Genomic DNA, 24,833 nt, shown 5'->3' with positions numbered 1-24,833 from the left:
CCACCGCGCCCGGCCCTTTATATATTTTTTTATAGAGACAGGGTTTCATCATGTTGGCCAGGCTGGTCTCGAACTCCTGATCTCAAGCAATCTACCTGCCTCAGCCTCCCAAAGTGCTGGGATTACAGGCATGAGCCACTGCACCGGGCCTAATCCCTGGCATTTTTATGTGAAAATATCTACTGCACCTGCATCATGAATTTTATATGTGGTAGACTGATTCATTAGTCAGGGCTCCTCAAATTGCAAGTGACAGAACTAAAATTAATCCTTGCAAAAAAAAAAAAAAAAAAAAAAGTGTGTTTAAAGGATGGAAAGGCCAAGTGAGGTGGCTCACACCTGTAATCCCGGCACTTTGGGAGGCCGAGGCAGGTGGATCATGAGGTCAGGAAATCAAGACCATTCTGGCTAACATGGTGAAACCCCGTCTCTACTAAAATACAGAAAACTAGCCAGGTGTGGTGGCATGAGCCTGTAGTCCCGGGTACTTGGGAGACTGAGGCAGGAGAATTGCTTGAACATAGGATGTGGAGGTTGCTGTGAGCCTAGATCTTGCATTGCATTCCAGCCTGGCAACAGAGTGATACTCTGTCTCTAAATGAATGAATGAATGAATGAATGAATGAAAGATACTGAGAGATTGCAGAGCAGGAGAACTAAGCCCCTCGGCCTAAAACCAGGGATGTGATGCCTTTTGGCAAGACAAACTAGCGACTGCTTTCCTACAAGTAGTGGTCTCTCCTTCAAACCTCTCTGGCCAAAAATATAGCCACTGAAACCTTGGAAACACATTCTTATGATTCTACAGCCTCTCAAAGACAAAACCCAAGCAAATAAGAAAATTAGCCGGGCGCGGTGGCTCAAGCCTGTAATCCTAGCACTTTGGGAGGCCGAGGTGGGTGGATCACAAGGTTGAGAGATCGAGACCATCCTGGTCAACATGGTGAAACCCCGTCTCTACTAAAAATACAAAAAACTAGCTGGGCGTGGTGGCGTGTGCCTGTAATCCCAGCTACTCAGGAGGCTGAGGCAGGAGAATTACCTGAGCCCAGGAGGCGGAGGTTGCGGTGAGCCGAGATCGCGCCACTGCACTCCAGCCTGGGTAACAAGAGCGAAACTCCGTCTCAAAAAAAAAAAAGAAAAGAAAAAGAAAAAAAAAGAAAATTGATTTTATTCAGGCTGTTGTGACAGGGAAAGCATCTTAGATGTGAAGGTCAGACTCTTGACAGAGTATTTTTGCCTGACACTTCTAGGAAGGAGTTGATAATTCATAGGTGGGCTGTTTTACAGTTAAAATTGTTTTTGTGGGCTGGGCGCGGTGTAATCCCAGCACTTTGGGAGGCCGAGGCGGGTGGATCACGAGGTCAAGAGATCGAGACCAACCTGGTCAACATGGTGAAACCCTGTCTCTACTAAAAATACAAAAATTAGTTGGGCATGGTGGCGTGTGCCTGTAATCCCAGGATTACTCCTCCTCCTCAACAACAACAACAACAAAAAAACAACAAAAAAAATGTTTTTGTGATCAAGGTGAGTCTCAATCAGCTGAACAGGAAATATCTCTATGGCTAGCTAGTTTCAGGGGGACAAACAGTTCCCCCTGTAAGACAAAGAATGCAAATTTGGAGAGTCTGTGTTTGGTCTTGCTATAGGTAAATAGGGGTATCATCACTGGTTTTATCTAAGTCCTATCTGGAGGAGTGATTCCTTGCAGTAAGCTGGGACAAAGGGTGTGTGTGTTGGGAGACGGTGGGTAGTTCTTAACCATTTCAGTTTTACAGAAGTGTAGGACTTACATAAAGTTCAACATTGTGAAAATAGGAGAAAGACTATTCCACCAGCTGAAAGAAACAAATCTCTGAAGAGAGTTCCACGTGCTTAGTCACGTGGGTATCTGCTTATCTCTGATTCAATCAATGTGGTCTAGTGAGAGCAGTTGCTGTGAATAATTCAGCTTAGATTATGCCCACTGGTATTGTGGCATGGTAAAGAGAAGGGTACTGGTCAGATCAAGAAAAATCACCACCACAGTGGACAAACTGTCAAAATTTAATTCCAATGGAACTAAATTTGTAAACTTTTTTCTATAGCAGAAAAAGAATCAAACTTTTCTTCAAAATCAGAGAAAATTAGATAGTGGCACTATCAAATTTAACATCAGAACGATGATGCTCATAAGTTGCCATGAATCTTTTTCTAGACCTTTAGACAGTCTGAGGAGTCTCACATGACATTCCATGTTTCCTTCCTTAGAAAAATTGCCCCTGCTCTTTCCAATCTTTTTTTTTTTTTTTTTTTGTCTTTTTTTTTTTGAGACAGAGTCTTGCTCTGTCACCCAGGCTGGAGTGCAATGGCTTGATCTCAGCTCACTGCAACCTCTGGCTCTCAGGTTCAAGTGATTCTCCTGCCTCGGCCTCCAGAATAGCTGGGGTTTGCAGGCATGTGCCACACTGACTGGCTAATTTCTGTATTTTTAGTGCCTTGCTAATTTTTATATTTTTTGTAGAGATGGTCAGGCTGGTCTCAAACTCCTGACAGCATGATCCACCCATCTCGGCCTCCCAAAGTGCTGGGATTACAGGCGTGAGCCACCTCGCCCAGCCTCCAATCTTCATTTTATAAAATTGGGACAGCAAATGTTATGAAGTGTTGGTAATATTTCAAGTTACTCTGTTTTTTAACAATTCTTTTGGTGGTGCTTCCTAATTTTCCATGCTACCTCAAGACCCAATTTGGCTTAATGTGGGCTAGAGGTCACAGAAATCCCTGTTCCCACCACCTAAGAGCTTTAAAGCCTCAAGATATCTAAATCAGTAAGGTGAGAAAACAGCCTATTGCAATAAGATTCCAGGGAAATTGGATTCCTTGGGCCGAAAGAAGCAAATATAGACTGGAAGTCTTAGAGCTTAAGGAACACAGAAGAGTTTTAAAATCCTCACTTTTCCGTTCCAACCAGTGAAAATGTAAACAGGGGAAAAGATCTCAGAACTCTCTTTTTGTGAATAATTGGATTTCCAACCAGTAGTTAATTGTGCTTAATATAACCACAGGTTATTTAATCAGGCTGCTATTGGTGAAATCTACATGGTTTCCTTTTTTTAACCCTTAAAATTGTAACTCAGACATCACCTAGGGGCTTTGCTGAACTTGGAGAACTGGGTAATCTTGGCTCCAATGTCTAGGGTCTAGGGTAATTGAAAGATGACTGTATTTTTAGTGGTTTAATTTCACATAGGCTTCACTGCCTCTGTTCCTACTCCAGGTCATATCTGGACATTGTGACCCTGTACCGCTAGGCACCCTTGACTGAACAAGTTTGACTGATCCAAGCTGGGTCAATCAAGGTTACTTACCTGATAATTTTATGTTAGAACTGATGGTCTTTACTTTTCATTTCTGCGTAGGGCTGGTCCTGAAGCATGTATATTCAGAGCTGAGGGGCAGCCAGTGTCTGGAGAGAGAGACATCTGCTCTACAGAGAAAGAAGGCTGAGACAGGTGGATCACTTGAGGTCAGGAGTTCAAGACCAGCCTGGCCAAAATGATGAAACCCTATCTCTATTAAAAATACAGAGGGCCAGGTGTGGTGGCTAATGGCTATAATCCCAGTACTTTGGGACAGCAAGAGCAAAACTCTGTCTCAGGAAAAAAAAAAACAAAAAAAAAAACAGGGCCAGGTGCAGTGGCTCATGGCCTGTAATCCCAGCACTTTGGGAAGCCGAGGTGGGCGGATCACCTGAGGTCAGAAGTTCGAGACCAGCTTGGCCAGCATGGTAAAATCTCATCTCTACTAAAAATACAAAAAATTATCCAGGCATGGTGGCCCGTGCCTGTAATCCCAGCTACTAGAGAAGCTGAGGCAGGAGAACTGCTCAAACCTGGCAGGCGGAGGTTGCAGTGAGCTGACATCCTTCCACTGTACTCCAGCCTGGGTGACAGAGCGAGACACCATCTCAAAAACAAAACAAAAACAATAAATACAAAAAAATTCGCTGAGTATGGCGGCACATGCCTATAGTCCCAGCTACTAAGGAGCCTGAGGTGGGAGGACCCTTTGAACCCAGGAGGTGGAGATTGCAGTGAGCCAAAATGGTGCCACCTTATTCCAGCCTGGGTAACAGAGTGAAACTCTGTCTCAAAATAATAATAATAATAATAAATAAAAATAAATGTTTTTTTGTAGAGACAGGGTCTCACTGTATTGCCCAGGCTGGTCTCATACACCTGGGCTTAAGTGATCTGCCTGCCCTGACCTTCCAAAGTGCTGGGATTACTGGAGTGAGCCATCATGCCCGGCAACTATCACTACTACCTGTTTCTGGAATTTTTCATCTTCCCAAATAGAAACTCTGCATTCACTTAAAAATAATTCCCCATCCATTCTTCTTAGTCTCTGGTAACCTCTATTTTACATTCTATCTCTATCAGTTTGCTTATTCTAGTTATCTTATTATAAGTGTATTCATATCATATTTGTCCTTTTGGGTCTGGTTTATTTCACTTAGCATAATAATTTCTAAGTTCAGTTGGGGTGTGATGGTTCACTCCTATAATCCCAGCATTTTTGAAGGCCGAGGCAGGTGGACTGCTTGAACCCAGGAGTTTGAGACCAGCCTAGGCAACATGGAAAAACCTCATCTCTACAAAAAATGCAAAAATTAGCAGGGTGTGGTGGCATGAGCCTGTAGTCCCAGCTACTCAGGAGGCTGAGATGGTAGGATCACTTAAGCCTTGGAAGCAGAGGTTTCAGCAAGCCGAGATTGTGCCACTGCATTCTAGCCTGGGTAACAGACAGAGTGAGACCCTATTTCAAAACAAAAACAAAAGCACAACAATATTTTCAAGGTTTATTCATATTCTAGCATTTATTTGAATTTCATTCCTTTTTATGGCTGAATAATGGTCTATGTGTGGCTGGGTGCGGTGGTTCATGCCTGCTATCCCAGCACTTTGGGAGGCTGAGGCAGGCAGATCACAAGGTCAGGAGTTTGAGACCAGCTTAGCCAACATGATGAAACCCCATCTCTACTAAAAATACAAAATTAGCCAGGCATGGTGGTGGGTGCTTGTAATCCCAGCTACTCAGAAGGCTGAGGTAGGAGAATTGCTTGAACCTGGGAGTGAGCAGAGATCGTGCCCTTGCACTTTAGCCTGGGCAACAAAGCAAAACTCTGTCTCCAGCAAACAAACAAAAGGTTGGGCGCGGTGGCTCACGCTTGTAATCTCAGCACTTTGGGAGGCTGAGGCGCGCAGATCACCTGATGTCAGAAGTTCAAGACCAGCCTGACCAACACGGAGAAACCCTGTCTCCAGTAAAAATACAAAATTAGCCGGTGGTAGTGACACATGCCTGTAACCCCAGCTACTTGAGAGGCTGAGGCAGGAGAATCACTTGAACCCAGGAGGCAGAGGTTGGGGCAAGCCAAGATCGTGCCATTGCACTTCAGACTGGGCAACGAGAGCAAAACTAAAAAAAAAAAAAAAAAAAAAAAAAAAAAGTCTATGTATATAGCACATTTTGTTTATTCATCTGTTGAGGGACACAGGTTGCTTCCATCTTTTGGCTATTGTGAATAATGCTGCTATAAACATTGATGCACAAGTATCTAAGCTTTGCTTTCAGTTCCTTTGGGTATACAGGCATCTGTGAGTGGAACTGCTGGCTCATAGCTAATACTATGCCTGACTCTTTGAGGACAAAGTATAATTTTTATTTTTTTATTTTTATTTTATTTTATTAAGGAAATGTCTGAGTCATAAAAGTATGTTTTGAAAAGGTAAGAACGCCAGGTGCAGTGGCTCACGCCTATAATCCCAGTGCTTTGGGAGGCTGAGGCGGGTGGATCACAAGGTCAATAGATCAAGACCATCCTGGTCAACATGGTGAAACCCCATCTATACTAAAAATACAAAACATTAGCTGGGCATGGTGGCGCGTGCCTGTAATCCCAGCTACTCAGGAGACTGAGGCAGGAGAATTGCCTGAACCAGGAGGCAGAGGTTGCGGTGAGCCGAGATCACACCATTGCACTCCAGCCTGGGTAACAAGAGTGAAACTCTGTCTCAAAAAAAAAAAAAAAGAAAAGAAAAAGAAAAAAGAAAAGGTAAGAACATGCAAATATATAGTGAGGGTATGTCAGTGATTTATTTAACTTATTCAGGGGAGAGCCAGCAGGAGAACAAAGCTGATTCAATAGAGAATTCAAGAGACTCGTGAAAGAAAGAATGCTGAAGTTAGATTTCTAAATTAGATACAAAATACGTTATTCTACAGAGCACAAAAACATAATTTTGGGGAATAGTTTTTCTTTTCTTTTTTTTTTTTTTTGAGACAGTCTCACTCTGTCACTGAGGCTGGAGTGCAGTGGCTCGATCTTGGCTCACTGCAACTTCTGCTTCCCAAGTTCAAGCGATTCCCCTGCCTTAGCCTCCTGAGTAGCTGGGATAACAGGTGCTTGCCACCATATCCAGCTAATTTTTGTATTTTATTAATAGAGATGGGATTTCACCATGTTGGCCAGGCTGGTCTCAAACTCATGACCTCAAGTGATCCCCCTGCCTCAACCTCCCAAAGTGCTGGGATTACAGGCGTGAGCCACTGCTCCCAGTGGGGAATATTTTTTCTACCAGACACAAATAATTTACATCTCAGCTGGGCATGGCAGGTGAATTACTCTTGTAATCGCAGCACTTTGGGAGGATGCAGCAGGCAGATTGCTTGAGCTCAGGAGTTCAAGATCAGCCTGGGTAAGAAAGAGAAATCCTGTCTCTGCCAAAACAACAACAACAACAAATTAACCAAGCATAGTGGCATGAGACTGTAATCCCAGTTACTCCGGAAGCTGAGGCAGGAGGATTGGTTGAGAGGTCAAGACAAAAAAGAAAAAAAAAATTTAACATTTCTACCATACAAAAATTATTTGCAATTTATCAATCTATAAGTTAACATCTAATTTTAGTCCAGCCTTAATAGAAAATGGCAAGTTATTTACATTTTTTTCTCCTTGAACCATAAAATTTTATTGGCAGGTCAGGGGTAGCGCAGGCTAAGTGTCCCTTCCTTCCCATCTGCCCACCCAGGAGACACCCTCTGAAGGACAGCAGAAGCCCCGGGCCTGCGGCCTCCTCGGAGGACCTTGGAGGCGGACAGGTTGTTGTAGCGATCTTCCTTACCCTCGAGCAGGCTGCGGTAGGTGGCGATCTCCTGCTCCAGCCGCAACTTGACGACCAGTAGCCGTTGGTACTCCTGATTCTGCCGCTCACTATCAGCGCGCAAGCATATCGCCCAGCAGGGCTTCAATATCGCTGATCTCCGCCAGCTGAACTCCAAAGTGCGCCTCCGTTTCTGCCAGTGTGCCTTCCAAGCGGGCTTTCATGCTCAGCAGTGACTGCAGCTCGATCTCAAGACGCTGGAGGGTGCGCCAAGGTCAGTGACCTCGGTCTTGCTCATCTGGAGCTGCTCCGTGTGGCCAGCGACCTCCCGGTTCGGTTCTTCAGTCCGGCTGGTGAAACAGGCTTCAGCATCCTTCCGGTTCTGCTCCGCCAGGACCTCACATTGGCTTTGCATGTCACTCAGGATCTTGACGAGATCGGCACCCGGAGCCGAATCCACCTCCACACTGACCTGGCCTCCCACTTGGCCCCTCAGCACGCTGATTTCCTCCTCGTGGTTCTTCTTCAGGTAGGCCAGCTCTTCTTTCAGCGTTTCAATCTGCATCTCCAGGTCGCTCCTGGCCAGGATCAGCTCCTCCAGCCCCCTGCGCAGGGCTTTGATGTTGGCCTCCACGCTCATGCGCAAAGCCTGCTCGGTCTCAAACTTGGTTCGGAAGTCATCTGCGGCCAGACGGGCATTGTGGATCTGCAGGACAATCCTGGAGTTCTCAATGGTGGCACCAAGAATCTTGTCCCGCAGGTCCTGGATGGTCTTGTAGTAGCGGCTGTAGTCGTGGGAGGACCCAGTCTCCTGCTTCTGGTACCAGTCGCGGATCTTCACCGCCAACTCGCCTTTGGCCGCCTCCAGGGCGCGCACCTTGTCCAGGTAGGAGGCCAGGCGGTCGTTGAGGTTCTGCGACGAGCTTCTCGTTGCCCGCCAGCAGCCCTTCAGCCGCGGCCAGGACGCCGCCGTAGCCCCCCGAGGAGGGCGAGGACACGAAGCGGGAGGAGGACACCGACACGCCGCAGCTGCGGAGCCCCTGTGCATACTGGGCGCGAAAGGCGACCCCCGGCCCAAAACGCACAGAGCCGCCGCCCAGGCCCTTGAAGGACTACGTGGACTTCCTAGCTGTAGGAAGTCATGGCGAGGCGGGGCACGGACGGAGCCACCCTGGTCCCAGAGGCTGCCATCACGAGAGGAGCCAAGTGAGTTACATTTTCTTGGAGAATCATATGACTGTTAAACGGACTCATTAGACAACGTTTTAGTATGATATTGAAAGGGCAAGCCGGGCGTGGTGGCGCGTGTCTGTAGTCCCAGCTACTCTGGAGGCTGAAGTGGGAGGATCGCTTGAGCCCAGGAGGTCTGGGCTGCAGTGCGCTATGCCAATGGGGTGTCCGCACTAAGTTCGGCATCAAAATGGTGACCTCCCGGGAGCGGGGGACCACCAGGTTGCCTAAGGAGGTGTGAACCGGCCCAGGTCAAAAACGGAGCAGATCAAAACTCCCGTGCTGACCAGTAGTGGGATCACGCCTGTGAACAGACACTGCATACCAGACTGGGCAACATAGTGAGACCCCATCTCTTAAAAAAATAAAAAATATATAATTAAACAAAAATAAGAAAGGGCAAGCAATAATTTTGCCACATCTCCAAATTTTGGGTAATGTTTTTTGTATTTATTGCTGTTTGTTTATAGTCTTTTTTTGTATTCATTTTTCTTTGAGACAGAGTTTTGCTCTTTTTAAAGATGGGGTTTCACCACAATGGCCAGGCTGGTCTTGAACTCCTGACCTCAGGTGATCCACTCACCTCGGCCTCCCAAAGTGCTAGGATTACAGGCGTGAGCCACTGTGCCCAGCTGAGTTTTGTTCTTGTTGCCCAGGCTGGAGCGCAATGGTGCAATCTTGGCTTGCTGCAACCTCCACCTCCTGGATTCAAGAGATTCTCCTGCCTCATCCTCCCGAGGAGCTGGAATTATAGGCGTCCACTTCCATGCCCCACTAATTTTTTTTTTTTTTTTTTTTTTTGAGATGGAGTCTCACTCTGTCACCAGGCTGGAGCTGGAGTGCAGTGGCATGATCTCGGCTCACTGCAACCTCTGTCCCCTGGGTTCCAGCCATTCTCCTGCCTCAGTCTCACAAGTAGCTGGGACTACAGGCGCTTACCACCAAACCCAGCTAATTTTTGTATTTTTAGTAGAGAAGGGCTTTTACCATATTGGCCATAATGGGCTTGATCTCCTGACCTCAGGTAATCCACCCGCCTCGGCCTCCCAGAGTGCTGGGATTATAGGCGTAAGCCACCATGCCCGGTCTTGTATTCATTTTTTCTATCTTTTCTTTAATTGTTTTTATCTAGTGGTGTTATGCTTACCAAAGTTCACTATATGTGTGTGTTTATGTAAATGTATATGCATTTGTATACATATTCACCTTTTTTTTGTATTATATGGTTTTATTTTTGAAATTTAATTTGTAAACCATTAAATATTTTATTTATCAGAAATATGTTCTTAGATATGGCTTGAGGTAGGGCACTAGCATTTTCCCCAAGGTGTTAGCTAATGTTTCAATGTCATCCCCCTCCTGCACTTAAGTGAAATGCCATGTATCATGGACTAAATTCTCTTTTTTTTTTTAAAGATGGGGTTTCACCATGTTGATCAGGCTCGTCTTGAACTCCCAACCTCAGGTAATCTGTCCACCTTGGCCTCCAAAGTGCTTGGATTACAGGCATAAGCCACTATGCCCAGCCTTTTTTATCTTTTTTTTTTTTTTTTTTTTTTTTTTTTTTTTTTTTTTAAAGAGACTAAATTCTTTACACCAAAAGACTAAATTCTCATACTTCCCCCCCCAGCCCCCAGAGATGGAGTTTCGCTCTTGTTACCCAGGCTAGAGTGCAATGGCACGATCTCAGTTCACTGCAACCTCTGCCTCCTGGGTTCAAGCAATTCTCCTGCCTCAGCCTCCCGAGTAGCTGGGACTACAGGCGCACGCCACCATGCCCAGCTAATTTTTTGTATTTTTAGTAGAGACGGGATTTCACCTCATTGACCAGGATGGTCTTGATCTCTTGACCTCGTGATCCACCCGCCTCGGCCTCCCAAAGTGCTAGGATTATAGGCGTGAGCCATCGCACCTGGCCTAAATTCTCATACTTGAATCGGGCGCGGTGGCTAACACATGTAATCCTAGCACTTTGGGAGTCTGAGGTAGGTGGATCACCTGAGGTTAGGAGTTCAAAACCAGCCTGGACATCAGCAGACTAGGCTGACAGGCAGGACTTGGGTGTGGAGTTGGAATGTTAGCTGCTAGAGGTGGAAAAAGACCTAGCCTGGGCTAGTTGAGGAGTTGGAGGCAGTGAAAATGTGAGTCATGCCAGGAAAATCACTGGTGATCAAGGGACTTAGAGGAAAGGGTTAAAATTTCAGAATAATGTCAGCTTATGTGGCCCGGAGAAATCTGTGGAGTGTTCCCCCCAGCATTTAAAAGTTACAAAGAGGGAAAGAGCTGGGACTGCTAATGACACTGCAAGCCATACACATTAAGTAAACCAGCTTGTATAAGGACAAAAAAAATGGGCTTAAGAGAAAAGACCACTGGGTGAGCTCATAGTGCTGTTATGTAAGGAGATAGTTTGCTAGCCAGAGAGGAGTAAAGACCTTGGGATTTCAGCCAATTTAGAGTTAGAAGTGAACTGTGCTGGTAGTTTTTATATCAAAAGAGCATTATGGGCCAGGCATGGTGGCTCATGCCTATAATCCCAGTACTTTAGGAGGCCAAGGTGGGCGGATCACTTGAGCATAGGAGTTGCAGTTCAGTCTGGGCAACATAGAGAGACCCCATACATACAAATAATTAAAAAATTAGGTAGGTGTGGTGGCATGCACTTGTGGTCTGAATTACTCTGAGGGCTGAGGCAGGTAGATGGCCTGAGCCTGGAAGGTTGAAGCTACAGTGAGCAATGATCATGCCATTGCACTCCAGCCTGGGCAACGGAGTGAGACCCTGTGTCAAAAAAAAAAAAAAAAAAAAAAAAAATCATTATGCTTACAGAAATGCTTGAGTGGCCAGGCACGGTGGCTCACACCTGTTATCCCAGCACTTTGGGAGGCCAAGGTGGGTGGATCACTTGAGGTCAGGAGTTCGAGACCAGCTGGCCAAATAGTGAAACTCTCTCTCTACTAAAAATACAAAAATTCGCCTGGTGTGGTGGTGGGCACCTGTAATCCCAGCTACTCGGGAGGCTGAGGCAGGAGAATTGCTTGAACCTGGGAGACGAAGCTTGCAGTGAGCCAAGATCATGCCACTGCACCCCAGCCTGGGCGACAGAGTGAGACTTTGTCTCAAAAAAAAAGCAAAAGAAAAATGCTGGAATGAAAAAAGAAGACTAAACTATGTTCTTCTACTTTTTAATCCAGTATTTCTTTCTTTTTTTTTGAAATGGAGTCTTGCTCTGTCACCCAGGCTGGAGTGTAGTGGCATGATCTCGGCTCACTGCAACCTCCACCTCCTGGGTTCAAGCAATTCTTCTGTCTCAGCCTCCCGAGTAGCTGGGTCAGGCACGCGTTACCACACCCGGCTAATTTTTGTATTTTTAGTAGAGATGGGGTTTCACCATGTTGCTCAGGCTGGTCTTGAATTCCTGACCTCATGATCTGCCCGCCTCAGCCTCCCAAAGCTCTGGGATTACAGGTATGAGCCACCAGGCCCGGCCCCCATTATTTCTCATATTTCTATTTGTATTTATGTTTACACAAAGTTAAAGAGGTTTTCTATAGGACTTCTCAGAGCCTTAAAAATGGTAATATTAATCCACTGATATCTCCTAGAACAAACACTGTCCTGTGAAGTACAGTTTAGGAGGCTGAGGTAGGAGAATTGCTTGAGGCCAGGAATTCAAGACCTGCCTGAGGAACATAGTGAGACCCCCATTTCTTTTTTTTTCTTTTCTTTTCTTTTTCTTTTTTTGAGATGGAGTCTTGCCCTGTCGCCCAGGTTAAAAAGTGGTGGTGCCGGGCCGGGCGCGGTGGCTCAAGCCTGTAATCCCAGCACTTTGGGAGGCCGAGGCGGGTGGATCACGAGGTCGAGAGATCGAGACCATCCTGGTCAACATGGTGAAACCCCATCTCTACTAAAAATACAAAAAAATTAGCTGGGCATGGTGGCTTGTGCCTGTAATCCCAGCTACTCAGGAGGCTGAGGCAGGAGAATTGCCTGAACCCAGGAGGTGGAGGTTGTGGTGAGCCGAGATCGCGCCATTGCACTCCAGCCTGGGTAAGAAGAGCGAAACTCCGTCTCAAAAAAAAAAAAAAAAAAAAAGTGGTGGTGCCATCTTGGCTCACTGCAACCTCTGCCTCCTGGGTTCAAGTGAATCTCCTGCCCCAGCCTCCTGAGTAGCTGGGATTACTGACACTCGACGGCATATCCAGCCAATTTTTGTATTTTTAGTAGATATGGGGTTTTGCCACGTTGGCCAGGCTGGTCTCAAGCTCAACTTCAGGTGATCCACCTGCCTTGGCCTCCCAAAGTGCTGGGATTACAGGTGTGAACCACTGTGCCTGGCAACAAGATCCTCGTTTCTACAAAGAAAAAAAAAAGCTGCATGTGACCCATGACTGTAGTCTTAGCTACTCAGGAGGTTAGGTGGGAAGATTGCTTGGGCCCAGGCTGTAGTGAGCTATGACTGCGCCACTGAACTCGTCTGGGTGACAGAACGAGATCATCTAAAAGAAAAAGAAAGAAAAAGAGCAGCAGTGTAGTTGTGAGAAACTTGTGTAAACTTGAACAAGTTCCTTAACCTTATAGATTTTAGAGTTTAAGAAAGGGTTGTTACTCTGACTAAAGGCTTTGATTCACTCAGTGTAAGATCAGGGAGGCCAGAAAATCACCATTACCTGAGCATGTAGTTTACCAGTGAAGCAAAAAATTGCAGAAGCTGCTCCAAAGAGTAGGGCAGGAGTCCTCTGGATACTTGTCAGGGAAAAATATGAGTCCCCAGCTGATGGAGAAACTTTTGTCTCTTGGTGGGCAGCCTATGAACACTATATATTTAAAAACAAACACCTCCTAACTGCGCACAGTGGCTCACGCCTGTAATCCTAGCACTTTGGGAGAGTGAGGTGGGTGGATCACAAGGTCAGGAGTTCGAAACCAGCCTGGCCAATATAGTGAAACCCCAATCTCTACTAAAAATACAAAAATTAGCTGGGCATGGTGGTGTGTGTCTGTAGTCCCAGTTCCTCTGGAAGCTGAGGCAGGAAAATCACTTGAACCCAGAAGGTAGAGGTTGCAGTGAGCCGAGATCACTCCACTACACTTCAGCCTGGGCAACAGAAGGGGACTCTGTCTCAAACAAAAAAGAACAAAAACCGAAAAACACCTGTGATTGCTTAGGACTAAATTTAATCATTGTATTCCAGAGTGGCATTTAACAACTTCCTGCTTCTGAAATACTTAAGATGCTCTGCCGAATGAAAAGAATTTGTCCTCCGATCACAGTGTCTCCAACACTAAATATTCTGGACACTTGGTTGGTTCACAATTGTGATTCTTGGAAACTTGCCACTTTAGATTCTTCAGGATTTTCAAGTAACCTTTTCCTGACTTCATTTATTTAAATATCCCAGAATAGTCTCTTGAGCTATAAGTTTGATGATCCAGGAAACTATTTATAGCAGGATGAGTACTCTCTGTGACTGATGTTAGTTATGTTTTATTTTGAGAAGGACAAATCATTAAAAAGATTGATAGGGCTGGTGGTATTTTAAACTGAAAGCAGTACCAAAGCAAACAAGGCAGTTGAGGAATGAAGTTGGAACACAGTAAGATATGGGTGTACTTTTCGTCAACTTAGCTGAGTTAGGGAGGTCTTCCAATAGAAGGAAGGCAGAAACAGGCAGTAACACGGACATAGCGATCTTTTAGGTCCACTGGACACTTTAGCCTAGGCAGCCTGGGCTGTTTGCTCAGTGATTAACCACTGAGATAAACAGATGGAGCTAGGACTCTGTCATAATTAAGGTCAATAGTATGCTTAGTATTATTGATATCCCCCTAGGTAGGAGAAAGACAGAGGAAGGAAGGTCATGGTCAATCTAACTTAAAAAAAACTTTAAAAAATTGTCATTAAAATAGACATAACATTTATCATTTTAATTATTTTAAATGTATAAGTCAGTGTCACTGAGTTATGCACATTGTCACACAACTATCATCAGCATCTATCTCCCGAACTTTATCTTCCCAAACCAAAACTCTATCCCTTAAACCAGGCGTCGCCAAACTTTTTACACAGGGGGCCAGTTCACTGTCCCTCAGACCGTTGGAGGGCTGCCACATACTGTGCTCCTCTCACTGACCACCAATGAAAGAGGTGCCCCTTCCTGAAGTGCGGCAGGGGGCCGGATAAATGGCCTCAGGGGGCCGCATGTGGCCCGCGGGGCCGTAGTTTGGGGACGCCTGCCTTAAACTCTCCATTTCACTCTACTTGTGAAATGGTTTTCTGTCTTTAATCTAGTTGTCTATTCTAGGTCCCTGATACAAGTGGAACCGTATTACATTTTCTTTTTTTTTTTGCGATGGAGTCTTGCTCTGTTGTCAGGCTGGAGTGCAGTGATATGATCTCCGCTCACTGCAACCTCCACCTCCTGGGTTCAAGCAATTCTCCTTGCCTCAGTCTCCTAAGTGTTAAAACTCGAGTGCTGAATGAAGAGACTCCCCAAAAAGGCTCTGTGTGGGCAAGTTTATTTACCTGGGTGCAGGCGGGCTGAGACTGAAAAGGGTGTCAGCGAAGGGCAGTGAGATAGGAGTTGGTTTTATAGGTTTGGGTGGGCAGTGGAAAGTTACAGTTTAGGGCAGTTTTTTGCAAGTTGGGAGGGAGTCGTAGGGTGTAGAGTCACGAGGCTGACAAAGGTGGGTTACAAGGTCCAATGGCCTTATCAATTAGGAATTAAGAATAAGGAACATTAGAGAATGTCTCAAAGTTGAGTAGGCGCAGCAGGGGTTGATCATTTTTCTCTTTTCATGGTCTTCCAGTTACTTCAGATTTTCCAGGAACTCATCTGGAGTGTCTGTGCAAGTCAGAGGTTAACATGGCATCCATGGCACCATCAGTCAGCCAAAAAGACCTTACACTGAGTAGCTGGGACTGCAGGTACACCACCACGCCCAGTTAATTTTTACATTTTTAGTAGAGACTGGGTTTCACCCTGTGGGCCAGGATGGTCTTGATTTCTTGCCCTCATGATCAGCCCACCTTGGCCTTCCAAAATGCTGGGATTACAGGTGTGAGCCAGCACACCTGGACTTCCTTTGCCTTTTCAAGGCTATATAATGTACTGATGTGTGTGTACACTAAACTCGGAAAACTCATTTGTCAATGGACATGTGTGTTGTTTCCTCCTTTTAGCTACTGTGAATAAGCAACTATGAACATGGGTGAATAATGTACAAATATGTCCCTGCTCTCGTTTTTTCAAAGGCTGTTCCTTGCTGCCTCCACTCTTTTTATTCCCAGTACCCTTTCATAGGTAAGCACCTGGTACTTGTCTTTGAAGAAAAAACGGGTTTTAATTAGGCAAAATGTGAGAACTGTGTGGCCATTGGCAAGTTTTAACGATAAAGAACCTGGCTTTGGCGTAGCTCTTACAGACTTAAGTACCTTCTGAGGTGGCAGGAAATGCCCGAATTTAAAAGGAAGGGGATACCAGGGCAATGCAATTTCTTCTTTGCTCATTTACTTTTAAAATGGCTGAAGGGCAACAACTATAGCCTTGAGATGAAGCTTCAACGCATGGTGGACCCTCCAACAACAGAAGACTTCTTTTATTCCTCAAACTATGGTCTCTATTGCTAGTTTTTCAAACTTGAACACAGCCTTTTCCTTTTCTGGGCAGTTCTAGTCTCCAGCATTCTGTACTGGGTTCACCTTTACTTGTTTAGCCACCCTCCCAATGGGGATCATCCAGTTTCTGCAGAGGTGAAACTTATATAGCGTTTGGGGGCCTTAAAAATACACAAATAATTAAAACGACAAATCAGAACACATTACTAGGGACTTGTAGATTCAGATTCTCCTTAGATCTCTAGGCAGTTTATTAGAAATGCTTACATGGGTTTGCTTTCTAATCTCAAGCTGGCTTCCCCTCTCCATAACTCTTAGCAACTGCTCTCCCAGGAGGCCATGTAACTGAGGGGCCTTTAAGCTTAAGGTTTATTAGCTTCTTGTAAAGGTCTGAGCGAACCTTCCAGGCCAGGGAGTGTGTCATCTGCCTCCGTATTCCTTGCACCCGGATTAGAGCCTGCCATTGGGCAGGTGCTTGGAATGTGCTGGGGATTAAAGGCTTACGTCTTGCAGGCCCCTCAATATGATCTAAGGACACGAGTGGCTTAGAAAACGGTGCAACAAGGCCGAGCGAAAGAAAACAAGGCGGTGTGGTTGTGAGTGGGCTTCTTCCTTCCGCTGGTGAGGGTGCCATCTTAAGACTATGACTAAGCCCGACCCAAGGCCTTGCAGAGGGCCGCGTTCCAATGGCGGCCTTCTTCCCTACTGGCCAACCTGCCCCAAGAAGAGCAGAAAACACCCTGTGGGATCTGAAGATCAGCTCGCGTCTCATTCTGGGGGCCCAAAAGAAGGTGGAAAGCCAAGACATCCCATCACCGGAAGTTTGAGATTAAGAAAAACGGCGGAAGTAGGTCGCAGGGCTTCCTCAGTATATTGACTCAAGCCGGCTCGCCTACTTTCCTCGAGAAGGGGAGGTGCTCCCCAACTCTATGCCGCTGCGCAGCTCCGGGGTTCCAAGAGCAGGCTCCACAGGACAGCAGCGCTCCTCAGCCTTTTTTCAGCCACCCAGTTCCTTCCCAGATTCTCGGGCCAGGACGTGACGTACTCTTACGTAGCTTGGGCGGGGCCTCAAGGGGAAAAGCGTCCGAGCAGAGCTATCGCGAGAACATTCCGTTATTTTGCAGTTCTCGTGCTTCGGCTAAGCTCTCGTCGCAACGAGATCTTTCGAGATCTTCTCCGCCCCCGCTACCGGCGCCTCCTCTGCGGCCACTGAGCCGGAGCCGGCCTGAGCAGCACTCGGTTGCACCACCCACTCTAAGGACCTAGGCGCTCGCGTGGACGCCGCGCGCCCCTCGGTAGCCTCGGCCCAAGAGGCCTGCTTTCCACGCGCTAGCCTCGCCGGGGTCCGTGTCCTGTCTCGGCGGCCGGACCCGGGCCCGAGCCCGAGCAGTAGCCGGCGCCATGTCGGTAGTGGGCATAGACTTGGGCTTCCAGAGCTGCTACGTCGCTGTGGCCCGCGCTGGCGGCATTGAGACTATCGCTAATGAATACAGCGACCGCTGCACGCCGTAAGTGTGGGCCGGGCCGGCCGCGTGCACGGGGGAGAGGAGCTAGTGCTTGTTTCAGTCTGGGACCCTCGCTGCTTGGGGAACGCGGGCCGAAGAGTCGCCTCCGTTCCGAACCGAGGTTCGGTTGGGTCAGGGACCCCCCCCCCCCCCACAGTGGGTGCCGGGACACTAGGGGCCGCGACCCACCGTGAGCGTGTGTGCGCGCTTAGCACATGGGCCGAACGAAGGCTTCTGGCTGTACTCTGAGCAGTTGAGGGCACGGGAAGGAACTGGAGGGACTGCAGGCCTAGGACGTAAATGGGTCGCGGTCCTTTTCTGGAGGGCAGAGACCAGGCCTAGTTCGTACTCATGTCTTTTGAGTCCAACATAGTGCTCAGAACTTTGCACACAGCAGGCGCTTAATAAAAGTTGAATTGAACGGGTTCTGGGGCTTGCCAGCCTCGAGACCATGGAGGGGTCAGCTTCCCACGTGAGTGGCAGCGGGGCAGCGCCCGGAAGAGAACGAGGTACAGAAGCCTCAGGCTCGAGTTCCGGATGGACTCGGGATCTTGAGATTGGGGTGGCAACGGATAGGAATTTAATGAAATTGGTGCTCTTTTGATACCTTTGCAGTCACTTTTGTTTTCACATTATTTCGGGGTATTGGGTCATCCTCTGTTCGGTGCGCGTTAACCCCTTGATAGGGTTGCACTTTCAAATGAATTCTTTTTTTTTTTTTTGAGACAGAGTTTCGCTTGTTACCCAGGCTGGAGTGCATGCAATGGCGCGATCTCGGCTCACCGCAACCTCCGCCTCCTGGGTTCAGGCATTTCTCCTGCCTCAGCCTCCTGAGTAGCTGGGATTACAGGCGCGTGCCACCATGCCCAGCTAATTTTTTTTGTATTTTTAGTAGAGACGGGGTTTCACCATGTTCACCAGGATGGTCGCGATCTCTTGACCTCGTGATCCACCCGCCTCGGCCTCCCAAAGTGCTGGGATTACAGGCTTGAGCCACCGCGCCCGGCCTCAAATGAATTCTAACCAGTGTGTTGGCCACATTGTTGGTGGCTCAAGGGCCTGCTTTGACTTCTAGAACCTATAGTTAAGTTCTGGGACCAGCATAGACACAACTCTAAAAAAATGGTGAGTCACTCAGGTCTTTCACTGGTTAGAGTAAAGTAAAAGCCTTTTGAGTACACGTAGATACATTTTAATTCATTGTCATGTTCTTAGACACAATCTTGTAAGAAGCTCTGTATTATTGCCATTCAGAATCTCAATTTTATTTTTTTTGAGACAGGGTCTCACTCTTGCCCAGGTTGGAGTGCAGTGTCGCGATCTTGGCTCACTGCAGCCTCGACCTCCCTGGCTCAGGTGTTTCTCCCACCTCAGCCTCCTGAGTAGCCGGCATTACAGGTGTGCGCCACCATGCTTGGCTAATTTTTGCGTTTCGCTGTATCACTCAGGTTGGTCTCGAACTCCTGGACTCCGCAATCCACCTGCCCCGGCCTTCCGGAGTCCTGGGATTACAGACATGAACCACCATGCCCTGCCCACGGGCTCAATTGTTACGGATTGATGGAGAGGGGTCTCACTTTATTGCCCAGGCTAGAGTGCTGTGGCAAGATCTCGGTTCACTGCAGCCTCGGCTTCCAGGGTTCATGGGATTCTCCTGACTCAGCCTCCTGAAGAGCTGGGATTACAGGCGAGTTCCACCACGCCTGGCTGAATTTGGTATTTTTAGTGGAGATGGGGGTTCTCGAGTTGCCCAGGCTGGTCTAGAACTCCTGACCTCAAGTGATCCTCCGGCCTGGGTCTCCCAAAATGCTAGGATTATGGCATGAGCCACTGAGCCTGGCCCCAGGGGCTCGATTCTAAGGTTCATTATTTTCATCCTGAATTTTTGTCACACTTCTTCAGCAGATTTCAGCCAAACTAGATTGTTCAGAAGTTTCACATTTCCCTTCCACTTGTCAAATTTACACAGATGTTTCCCCTAAAAACTCATCCCAGAAGCCAAAACTAGTTTGGTGTCCCTTTGCTGAGTCTTGTTAACAGCTTTATTAAGGGGTGTGTGTGTGTGTTTTTTTAAACGAGTCTTGTTCTGTCCCCTAAGCTGGAGTTCAGTGGTGTAATCTCGGCTCACTGCAACCTCCGCCTCGTGAGTTCAAGCGATTCTCCTGCCTCAGTCTTCTGAATAGCTGGGATTACAGGGGCGTGCCACCACGCCCTGCCGATTTATTATTATTATGTTTTGAGGTGGAGTTTCCCTCTTGTTGCCCAGGCTGGAGTGCAGTGGCGCCGTCTCGGCTCATGGCAACCTCTGCTTCTCGGGTTCAAGCAATTCTGCTCAGTCTCCCGAGTAGCTGGTATTACAGACATGTGCTACTACGCCCAGCGGTTGTTTTTTTTTTTTTTTTTTTTTTTTTTTTGTATTTTTAGTAGAGTGGGGGTTTCTCCATGTTGGTCATGCTGGTCTCAAACTACCGACCTTAGGTGATCTGCCCACCTTGGCCTCCTAAAGTGTTGGGATTACAGTCATGAGCCACTGCACCCAGCCAATTTTTGTTTTTTAGTAGAGACAGGGTTTCACCGTGTTGGACAGGGTGATCTTGAACTCCTGACCTCAAGTGATCCACCTGCCCCAGCCTTCCAAAGTGTTGGGATTACAGGCGTTAGCCACCGCACCTGGCCCAGCTTTATTAAGGTTTAATTCATACAGCATACAGTTCACTCAGTTGAAACAATGGTTTTTAATAAAACAGTGCAACCACTACCATAATCAGTTTTAGAACACTTTCATCTCTCTCCCCAAAAGCCCTGTGCCCATTAGCAGTCAAACCCTATTTTCCAGATTTGTACTTTTTAACAATGGGTAGTCTAATTTGCATCTCCAAGGAAGTGTATTGTGCCCTGAAGTTTTCTTTTTTCTTTTTTAAAACATTAAAGCTTGTTTTTTAAGCATTTCAGTCTTTTTTTGAGAATATCTTCGGATCCAGGTTTTCTTGGTCTGTAAAATACTTCCAAGGAACTAAAAAGGCTAAAGCGCTGAGATAATGTATGTAGTTGTTTGGTCTTTTCCTGCCCTGTGATTGAACCCACTTTAGCTCCAAAGCAGGCAAAGGAAGAGAATCCCAAGTATTGGAAAGAACAGTGTTCCTATCCTCCTTTTATATTATCTTGTGCTCCCGTTTTTCTTTTAGAAAGACAGTAGCTACAATTGTACTATGAATTCCATTTGAAACTGAATTGTTTCAGATAAAAAAAATTGCCTCAAAGACACTGTGATATGTTACCCTATATACCATGGAACTGTGATAAGAAAATTCCATTTGAATACTTTACTTTGAGAATACTTTACTTTTCCTTATATGTTTTCTTTATATTTTCCTTTATAATTTTCATTAAGTTACAGACATGCCATACATTTCAGGTAATTCTGAACTATATGATTTTGATTCATTTTGATTACTCTGTGTTGGAGTCTTGGGTTAAACAGAAAATGGTAGCAGAAAGGTTGATTTTTTTTTTTTCTTTTTTTTTTTTTGGTAGCACTTACGGAGGAATGGATTTGGAGCTCATACATACTAAAAGACTGCATGTTGTAGGTTTGTTTTAATATGAGAGTGGAAATGAGATGAAAGTCTTAGAGGATTTGCTATGGTGGAAGTACCTCATTTCAGATTGTGGATCTAACAATCTGGATTTGGTTTTTGAGAAGCCAGTGGAATCTCATCTAGAAGAGACCCTTGCCTTTCCACCCAATTTAGGCTTCCTTAATTTTATCAGATGTTGAGTGCCTCTGATGTGATAGCCGTTGTTCTAAGCGCTGGAAGTACTGTGGTGAACAAATAATAAAGGTGATGTCATGGACATGGCTGATGGATTAAACCAAATATGAAACAAAAATATATAGTAATTACTAACTGGAAAAGTACAGAATACAATGAGAGCATAGAATAAGTGGGTTTAATTTAAATTGATTGGAAGGACCTGGTGAGATAGCTCACGACTGTAATCCCCGCACTCAGAGAGAGGAGGTAGGATGATTGCTTGAGGTCAGGAGTTTGCAACCAGCCTGGCTAACATGGTAGAACCGTGTCTGTACGAAAAAGACAAAAGTTAGCCAGGTATGGTGGCAGACGCTGGTAGTCCCAGCTACTCTGGAGGCTGAGGCAGGAGAATGGCTTGAACCCAGGAGGTGGAGGTTGCAGTGAGCCGAGATTATGCCATTGCACTATAGCCTGGGCAACAGAGCAGGACTCCCTCTCAAAAAAAAAAAAGTGATTGATTTTTGTGTGCCAATCATATTTTTGATGTGTTTGAGAAGGGCAAGAGAGAGAAGTAGGATTATAGGAGGTTTTTGCAGTGTTTGTTTCTTGTGGGGGTTTTGGTTTCCCCTAGCCTGGAAACATGGGAGAGAAACAGTGGCTGTGAGAGAAATTTTGGATTTTTAATTATGATCATTTGTCTTGACATTTTTTGGACCATAGGCTTTGGAATAAAATGGCAAATCTATTTTTGTGCTTAGTTGGATTATTAACAGTAGGAAGAGTGCAGCTTGAAAGCTTCTTTGGAATAAAAATGTCACTGGGCTGCCAAACATGGAAGCTAACTGGGCTGTATGTCACAAAATGAACAATTTATAAGCTAGAAATAAGTTACTTATGAAAATAATTCTGTGGTTGCATTGTTTATATTAACATTTTTGTGGATGTGAAATTAAACAACGTATTAGGAATTTGAAGACATGAAATGGTCTGTTAATAACTGCCTTTGAGACAGTAGTAGCTACAAAGTGTAGTTTCTGGTTAACTGGGAGATTAACATTTGATTCCTTATTTGTGTTAGAAACTTACTTCTCCTTGAAGTTAATGTCTTTAACACAGTAAAGCAGCAGGGATGAACTTGGATCTTTTGTATTAAAAGAAAAGTTGATTTGTTAACTAAAGCTTCAGACTGCTTAGTACCACTTCTCGTATATCTTAATTGCAGAAGTCATGAAAGATTTTTTTTTTTCTTTTGAGACGGAGTCTCGCTTTGTTGCCCAGGGTAGAGTACTGTGATGCAGTCTGAGCTCACTGCAACCTCTGCCTCCCAGGTTTAAGCAATTCTGCCTCAGATTCCAGAGTAGCTGGGATTACAGGTGCCTGCCACCACGCCCAGCTAATTTTTTGTAATCTTAGTAGAGGCAGGGTCTTACCATGTTGGCCAGGCTGGTCTCGAACTCCTGACCTTGTGATCCACCCGCCTTGGCCTCCCAAAGCGCCAGGATCACAGGTGTGAGCCACCGCGCCTGGCCAAGTTTCTTAGAATCATTTAAGAACTAAGATATCGGCCGGGCGCGGTGGCTCAAGCCTGTAATCCCAGCACTTTGGGAGGCTGAGGCGGGTGGATCACGAGGTCGAGAGATCGAGACCATCCTGGTCAACATGGTGAAACCCCGTCTCTACTAAAAAATCCAAAAAAAATTAGCTGGGCATGGTGGCGCGTGCCTGTAATCCGAGCTACTCAGGAGGCTGAGGCAGGAGAATTGCCTGAACCCAGGAGGTGGAGGTTGTGGTGAGCCGAGATCGTGCCATTGCACTCCAGCCTGGGTAACAATCGAAACTCCGTCTCAAAAAAAAAAAAAAAAGAACTAAGATATCTTGTATACAAAATTGGTAAATGTTATCTACAGGAACTTTGTGTAATTAGGTTCCAAACTGGGTTTCCTAAATAATTTTTCCTCATTTAACAGAATACTTGGCTGTAACACTAAGAACACTAAAGTACTGAAGTAAAATTAAGTTTCCTCTGTCTCTGATTACTTGCTCTTGTTGTGTATCCTTCCATACCTTTTTCTTGACTTCCACAAATACACACCTAAATTGTGTGTGTTTAAATAAAATCATACTGTATTTTGTAACTGTTTGTTTCACTTATGTTAGACATTTTTCAAAGTTAGTAACTATGAATTTATCTTCTTTTTTTTTTTTTTTTTTTTTTTTTGAGACAGAGTTTTGCTCTTGTTACCCAGGCTGGAGTGCAATGGCGCGATCTCGGCTCACCGCAACCTCCGCCTCCTGGGTTCAGGCAATTCTCCTGCCTCAGCCTCCTGAGTAGCTGGGATTACAGGCACGCGCCACCATGCCCAGCTGATTTTTTTGTATTTTTAGTAGAGACGGGGTTTCACCATGTCGACCAGGATGGTCTCGAACTCTCGACCTCGTGATCCACCCGCCTCGGCCTCCCAAAGTGCTGGGATTACAGGCTTGAGCCACCGCGCCCGGCCTGAATTTATCTTCTTAAATATGTAAATTCTATATTATGGCTGTAACACCTTTTCTTCAAACAGGTTATTTATAATGCTTTGCTATTACAAATGGTTCTTAAATAAGTAGTCTTATTTATTTTATAATGTTAGTGCCTTTTTTTTTTTTTTTTTTGGAGACGGGGTTTCGCTTGTTACCCAGACTGGAGTGCAATGGCACAATCTCGGCTCACTGCAACCTCTGCCTCCTGGGTTCAAGCAATTCTCCTGCCTCAGCCTCCCGAGTAGCTGGGACTACAGGCGTGCGCCACCATGCCCAGCTAATTTTTTTGTATTTTTAGTAAAGACAGTATTTCACCGTGTTGGTCAGGCTGGTTTCAAACTCCTGACCTCATGATCCACCCGCCTCAGCCTCCCAAAGTGCTGGGATTATAGGCGTGAGCCACCGCACCTGGCCAATGTTAGTGCTTTTAATTTTGTTGAATCGATTTCTAGAGATGAAGTTGCTAGGGCAAAGGATATACTGTATATGCTTAAAGTTTCAGTAATGTTGCCAGAATTCTTTACACAAAAGTAAGAGATTAATTTGCACCAGGAACAGATGTGATTTCTCTACTTCATTGGAGATGATGAGAATTATAATGAGTTAAAACTATAACTCATAAATTTTTCTTGTCATAGTACTCAGAATAATAGTTGGCATTTAGTAAATACTGCCAAAGATTTTGCTAATGTTATTACAACATTTTGTATTTTTTATTAATCTTTTTCGAGATTAGGACAGTAATATAAAGTTTACCTTTTGGGTTCTACAGCTGTGTACTTTTAAAGTGCAAAGCTTAATTATTGAGGAATTTGCTCTGTTTTTAGGAGCTGCAAATCTCAAAAGTGTGAGTTACTTGGTCTGTTTGGTATCAACTGTTTTGGGTACTTTCTAGTCCATGGCTAATGCAGTGACCAGAGAATACTCTGAATAATGTCCCTATTTCCATGCCGTTTTGGCCACCGGTTGTATTTAATAGTAATCCCAGCACTTTGAGAGGCTGAGGCAGGTGGATCACGAGGTCAAGAGATCGAGACCATCCCGGTCAACA

The 24,833-nt window shown here is 45.7% G+C and overlaps 1 protein-coding gene and 1 pseudogene across 3 annotated transcripts in view; one reads left to right on the top strand and one right to left on the bottom strand.

The window, feature by feature from the left end:
- Positions 1 to 7,029: 7,029 nt before the first annotated feature.
- LOC101040505 (keratin, type I cytoskeletal 19 pseudogene) lies at positions 7,030 to 16,633 on the bottom strand (annotated as a pseudogene). Its single transcript, XR_012518191.1, has 2 exons — positions 16,504 to 16,633; positions 7,030 to 8,280 (listed from the first exon to the last, which is right to left on the bottom strand). The product of XR_012518191.1 is annotated as a keratin, type I cytoskeletal 19 pseudogene (transcript).
- Positions 16,634 to 17,128: 495 nt separating this feature from the next.
- The window catches only part of HSPA4 (heat shock protein family A (Hsp70) member 4), a 64,045-nt gene continuing 56,340 nt past the window's right edge, over positions 17,129 to 24,833 (top strand). The window contains exon 1 of one of the 2 annotated variants that reach the window (XM_074381546.1): positions 17,129 to 17,507. In XM_074381546.1, the coding sequence (XP_074237647.1) occupies positions 17,401 to 17,507 (107 nt within the window). In that variant the 5' untranslated portion in view covers positions 17,129 to 17,400. The remainder of the gene's footprint in view (positions 17,508 to 24,833) is intronic. The other variant, XM_003920590.4, reaches the window with a different exon arrangement.

The sequence above is a fragment of the Saimiri boliviensis genome, chromosome 1 (genome assembly GCF_048565385.1).
Source record: "Saimiri boliviensis isolate mSaiBol1 chromosome 1, mSaiBol1.pri, whole genome shotgun sequence".
Lineage (NCBI taxonomy): Eukaryota > Metazoa > Chordata > Mammalia > Primates > Cebidae > Saimiri > Saimiri boliviensis.
Note: the sequence above shows the minus strand (reverse complement) of the source record. Positions and strands in the feature narration are given on the sequence as shown.